Source organism: Macrosteles quadrilineatus, unplaced genomic scaffold (assembly GCF_028750875.1).
Source record: "Macrosteles quadrilineatus isolate MER2022 unplaced genomic scaffold, UCM_ALF_1.0 Scaffold_9__3_contigs__length_116548681, whole genome shotgun sequence".
In the NCBI taxonomy this organism is placed as follows: domain Eukaryota; kingdom Metazoa; phylum Arthropoda; class Insecta; order Hemiptera; family Cicadellidae; genus Macrosteles; species Macrosteles quadrilineatus.
Genome location: NW_026542602.1, coordinates 101,600,264 through 101,606,375, shown reverse-complemented (window position 1 = coordinate 101,606,375; position 6,112 = coordinate 101,600,264). Strand labels below are relative to the sequence as shown.

Sequence of the window (6,112 nt, the reverse complement as noted above, 5' to 3'; positions counted from 1 at the left end):
ATTTTTTTGTGAATGACAAGTATGTTAATCGATTTATAATCATCCGTACATATTGTTTAATTTCTCAAATAATGGCACATTTAACACAACTTATTTTTAAATTTCATATTCTAATCTCTAAAAATATAATTTTTTTGTACTACAAGTTCTTCAGTTTTACCCTAGATTTTAAACTTAGGCTACCATAAAATATAACGGTAAGTTTGAAATTCTTTATAATGACCATAATTATCTCAAAAGAGTTAAACTAAGTTGCTTTATGAGGCTACTTGAGAAATCCAATTATTTCCTCATCTCTTTTTTGTCAAAGTTTTGTTGCGGCCTTTCTGAGACAACGCCATTAATTATAACTGAAACTAAACATTGACATTTCATTACTTTGTTGCTATAATTTGGGCAAGAATCGTAATTTAGTAGGTGAATTTGCAAAGTGAAAGCTGGAATTTAATTAATACATTACCTTCATTGCCATCATGTTTCAAACTTAACAAAAATCAACCCTGTACACATATACAATACTTGAAGAACCGAAATTACCTGCGAGAGGAAATAAAGCAACAATTTAAAGGTACAATATTAAAACTATGATTAGACCCCAAATATTTATGTTTGAGTATTATTTTTAATTTCAATATCATATCATCCACGTTAAAAATAAAAGCCCTCTATAAGAGGTTTTAAGAGGGTTCCATCTGCCAGTTGGTTACGGCGCACATCATGTAAACTACGAGACAAACAGTATTTATGCATGTTGACCTGATTATTGACAATGTACAATTGTGCATGTTACAATTTTGGAAGCCAAGCTAAGAAGAAATATTTGAAGGTAATTTGTATAGTGGTTATTCGTAGAAGTAGGGTAAGTCAAATGATTTTTAAAGTAAGACAAAACATAATAGTTCATCACACAGTCCCAAAGCTTCTATTCCATAACCGCCGGAACCAGTTTCTACCAGTTTCTGTTTTGCTGGCTTAGGTTGTAGTGATGAAATACTAGACCATTAATTTACATCTATATTTTGTTCAATCATCGGCTTCTTTTGGATACAATAACAGTAGGTTTAAAACCACAATGTGTCTGTCTTGCCCTTCCAGTAACAATTCAGTAGCTTTATCATGAAGAGCCCAGGGGTACTCTACATCTGGATCTGAAAATAAGCATTGGGTTGTATTGTAAATACATTGCTGGTACATAGTCTGTTAAAAATAATTGCATGTTACCTCAGTCTTTTTAGATAAATGTATAAATAGTTTTACAAACAGATTCTAATTGTTTTAACCTAAGGAATGAGTAATTTTATCCGATGTTTTAATTTCCGTATCAAAGTGTCAATGAAAAATAGGAAATAAGGTTAACTCATAATTAATTTGTTATCCGAAAACAATACATTTATCTAAGGAACCTTATAAAACATTACCTTGTATATAATTTTTCTGTCAAGTGACATTTCATACTTTCCCTCTTGCGTTAAACCTAAAGCACTTGCAAAACTTCGAATTATGAATTTGGAATGAATTTGACACATTTAAGGCAATATTAAGTTTTAGTGCAAAATTTTAATCAGGCACATGACAATTTGATTATTCTGCAGGTTTGCTACGATGGGAAAGTTTCAATTTATTTTTTTATCAAACCAACTAAGTTTGACGAGTTTCAATAGTGAAGCTTTAAACTAACGCGCTTTTTAAGTTTAAATTCAATACTTATTACCCTTAGTGGTAATATTGTTATTCATACAGCAACATCATAACAGCTAAATACACTTTAAAACACGAAATACAAAATTAATTGCAGCAACAGGTACCAACTTTACATTTCAACAATGGCTTATCAACACAGTTTAAATACTCTGTAACAACAAGAGAACTGTTTAGTTATTCACTCTCAACCTATAATTAGACCACAATTTCAAGTAGAGAATTTCTAATGAGTAAACCTAAGCTCCTACTTAAGCACATCAACATGGCATTGTTGGCAAAGTCTATTGTAATGTGTCAAGAACAAAGGTCTTGAGTCACAAAGAGATTAAACTAATGTTTGCTTCTGAGCCGCTTTGACACTGCTTTGTAAACTGAACAAACATTACACAATGGCAACATGATAGTTTAACTTATATACGTAGTTGTTTTAATTATTAATTCTAATGCACTCTTTTTAACATGGTATAACTATTGTAGGTGTTGGTTTTATATTTTGTAATTACCTATTACATTTCTATCTTTATAAGATTATTTTATACTTTCGTGTTCTTGGATGGAGTTTATAGATAACATTTTCTCTCTCAATTGTCAAAAATAGTTAGCTTTATACATTTTTATAACCGTAAAAAAAGATGAAATTAATGACTTGATTAACTATCAAGTCCATCAAGTCACGATCAAAATAGGCTATAAGATACCTAAATGGACAGCATTTTATAAAGAGAATCATACAATCATACTGGAAAAAATTAAATAACGTGCATAAATAATAGTAGGTCTATAGAGAGTATTAATTATTTTATTTTAATAAGTTTTATCATTGACTATTGGATACTAATAGTCAAAGGTTTTATCTGATAAGCCAAGTTAAGCTTCCCCTTAAAAATATAGATAAAACAACGTTATAATTCCTCAACTTCATTCAAACAATTCTGCGGCTAAATTTTGTACTGTTGGAATTTGTAAATTTAACTGTACAATGAAATATAAATCCAACGATGACTTGGATTTGATTTGCCCAAAACCTGGAAACATGGTAAATATAAGCTTTAAAAGTACTTACAGCCATATTTTCCAATGAATGCTATATCGATAGTCTTATCGCTACATTTAGGGTCTGTGAGAAATTTCTGGGGTTTTGTATACCAGCCTCTACCTTCATAAACATTCCCGTCACCTCCGACAAGAAAACTGTAAACACACGAACAAAGCTAAAGCATTGTTAATTACCTTAACTCAAACAATCACGTAGGCATGCAAATAACACTCATGTTATTAAACGGAATATTACATTCAATATTTATGCTTTACTTCTAGATTGTGTGTTTGTTATTATAAACTTTAAACACAAATTTCAACTGCAAATGGAATGTTTCAATTATGGACGAAGTGGTTTTGCTATTTCAATTTGTAAATTTGTTTACTTACGAGATGGAAATTATTCACCTTGTATTTACTTCTGTAAAATTACAGTTAGGGCCTACTATAAATGCAAAACAAAAGACAGTGACATTACTGACATTCCCAAAATTTCTTAAATGATTTTGATAGAATATGTACTGTTTTAAGTACTATATCCTAAATTTCTTTTACCAAAACTAATAAAATCTTCAAAAATACAAAACTAGAAGTCTTCAAAGGGCATTGACATAATTATGTTTTAGTTAAACTAAACGATGGCAGTGTTTATTTTTTTTATGTAGGCCTACCTTTCTACAAGACAAAACTATTTTGCATGCCACTTAATTCTCTGGAGGTAAATGTAGATTGAATGTTTATTACAGTACAGTATTTATTTGCCACCAACCTATTTTCTAACTGTCATTTTGATTTTAAAAGATTCTATGTTTTGTTATGCTATTTAACTAACTTATGTCAACAAGGACCCCGTATCGTTAGTTTTAAAATATAAAACGCATTATACTACAAGGAAAATACTATAATAATTATTATAATACAGAGCTTCAATTGGAAAGTTAATTAATCTTGATTAATGAACCAACTTTAGAACGTTCTGCGATTAGTTCCAAGCTGATATCCTGATCGCTACTTATTTTTTGTTATAAGGATATACAGCATTTCTCGATCGATATACGAGTGGGTAGAGTGAACTAGTACTAGAGTGAAGAAAACAAGGTGCAAGAATTATAATGTCACTCCTTTTTCAAGTATATTATTTCAAGTAGTATTATTTTAAGTCTAATACTCAGGTTTACTATTTTGAACTAACAAAATAGCCTCATTCTCGGTGCCACTGGTTGGGAAACCTTGATCTTTAGCAGTCTAAAGCATGTGGTTTCTATAGAACGATCTAATTCCATTTATTTACTTTTAGCCTGCTCTCAGAATAGCTGTCTTAGTAAAGCCGTAATGTCAGCACATGGAAGTGTCTGACAAAGTAAGACCTGTATGTTGTGTTAGTGTTCGTTTACTATGTCCGCTTACTTGTAGGCTATGTCTGGTAGATTGTCCTGGTTCATATGTCTGTGCTGTATCTCCCTCACTGTAGAAACACACTCTGTTGGACTATTGCAAGGAGGCGTGTCGGTGTCAACGGTAAATGAAACCTTGGACCATCATCCGCTTATTGTTTGCTTCCAAATATAAAAACCAACATACAGCAATCAAATCAAGAAGTTGATAACAAAACTTATTTACATATTTTTGCAGGTATTGATTAAACTACGTAATTGATATACAAAATTATAATCAGACCACTAATAACAAAATGGCGTAATAAAATGATTCACCCTAAAAGGGACAGAATTACTGATAAACGCAATTGTCTGGAAAATCCCCAACTCCCTATTATTGGTGTAACATATCTTTAATCTCTGTCTGTTTTGGGTGAACCATTTTTTGGCGTAATTTTGTTATTAGTCTTCCGATTTTTATATTCTTTATGTCAATTTCTTAGTTTGATCAAGAACTGGAAAATTATATGTAAGTCGACCATACTTCCTATTTGCAAATCTTCAGCTACCCACCACCCCCACTAAACCTACGCGTAAAGGTTTTAATCTAACCATAATTATTGTAGCCCATTATATCTAAGAAGGTTGCTACAAACAATTTCAATTATCTCAAATACTTAAAAAGTAAAGGGTTGGGTGCAAATTAGCAAGCACTGTTCAGGGAGAGGCTAAAACACAAGAATATAAGTGGACTGACATTGACTGTAACAGATATTTGACTTTTGATGAACTTTTGACTCCTGTGTTAGGTAAAAATAGAAGTGATAAGTAGGACCAACCTAATATAGGAAGTAATTAATACACTCATCTCTAGTTGACATCTTTTTTGTTCATTTCTATACGTTTAATAGCAGGCGAATACTTTTCAAATGTAAGAATATGTCTTTCATAAACACAAAATGATATGTTTAAATAATAATATTCGTGTCCTAGAATCTAACAATGATTATCGATTGGATTGTACACATTATGTTAACTTGCCTTTTTGATTGGGTGACCAAGGCGTTTCCATACTATGGGATGTTCTGCTCCCCACTCCTCTCTGCTTACTATGAAGATTTTGAGAGGCGGCCGGGTGATTTCTAGTGGTTGAGTAATCAAAAATAACTAATTTTAAAAGGTAATCGGGAAAAGAGTTTGTATTTACAAAAATGAGTAAATAGGACAAATTGGGGATAGTAGAAGATTATTCAAGAATGAGAAAGGACAATAAATGGGTAGTTTTCTTTGTATTGAAATTTTATTTAAACTCACTTATAGACTAAGTTGGATTAGAGTTTTTTTTTTTTTTTTTTTTTTTTAGTTTATAAGAATGAATATATGTGTAGAGATTGAGTGTGATCAACAAAGGTTACATTACAGTAATCTTTTAGAGAACTATAATCACCAAGCGAAACTACAAAAAAAATTACCCTTTTAAATAATCACATGAGGTGAGGTGCTTGTGGCCCAGGATCACTTGTTGAATTAAACCTTTTACTTTTAAATAGCTCCCTATAGTGATCGGTTGGAAACAGCTATATGCATACCACACTATATAGACAATTGCTTAAGGTAAAAATTGATAACATAAACTACTTAATATTTACCATCCCAAATAAATGTTGAAATGAGTAATGGTAGGTATGATTAAATAACATACTTTTAATGCAAGCTAAAATCTCCTTACATTATAATTGGTTATTTTGCAAATTTGAAATTAAAACTTTGCCTAATGAAGAACTTAATCATCGCCCCTGGTCTGGTCCTATTTAATTTTTATGGTTATAAGATGGTGTATCTATTTTGCTAATGACAAATTTAAAAATTTGGCTGCACTGTAATTCAAATCCTACCATGTTTAAATAACAATGTATATTATCAGAAAAAACTTGTTTGGTTCAAGTTAAAAAGTTAAATCGTTCTTGTGCAAAATCTATAATCAGAATATTTTAGAT

The 6,112-nt window shown here is 30.9% G+C and overlaps 1 protein-coding gene across 1 annotated transcript; it reads right to left on the bottom strand.

The window, feature by feature from the left end:
• Nucleotides 1-1,001: 1,001 nt before the first annotated feature.
• On the bottom strand, nt 1,002-4,289 carry LOC129002002 (peptidoglycan-recognition protein SC1a/b-like). Its single transcript, XM_054429481.1, has 3 exons — nt 4,147-4,289; nt 2,765-2,892; nt 1,002-1,148 (listed from the first exon to the last, which is right to left on the bottom strand). The coding sequence occupies exons 1-3, from the start codon at nt 4,179-4,181 to the stop codon at nt 1,024-1,026; spliced, it is 288 nt and encodes a 95-aa protein (XP_054285456.1). The 5' UTR covers nt 4,182-4,289; the 3' UTR covers nt 1,002-1,023.
• Between the last annotated feature and the right edge of the window lie 1,823 nt (nt 4,290-6,112).

Excerpts from the sequence above, each read along its gene's own strand:
- LOC129002002 (XM_054429481.1), bottom strand. The coding sequence starts at position 4,181 with ATGAACCAGGACAATCTACCAGACATAGCCTACAA. Across the intron at positions 2,893-4,146 it reads CTACCAGACATAGCCTACAA|TTTTCTTGTCGGAGGTGACG; the intron begins GTAAGCGGACAT and ends GTGTGTTTACAG. Across the intron at positions 1,149-2,764 it reads ATTCATTGGAAAATATGGCT|ATCCAGATGTAGAGTACCCC; the intron begins GTAAGTACTTTT and ends GCTTATTTTCAG.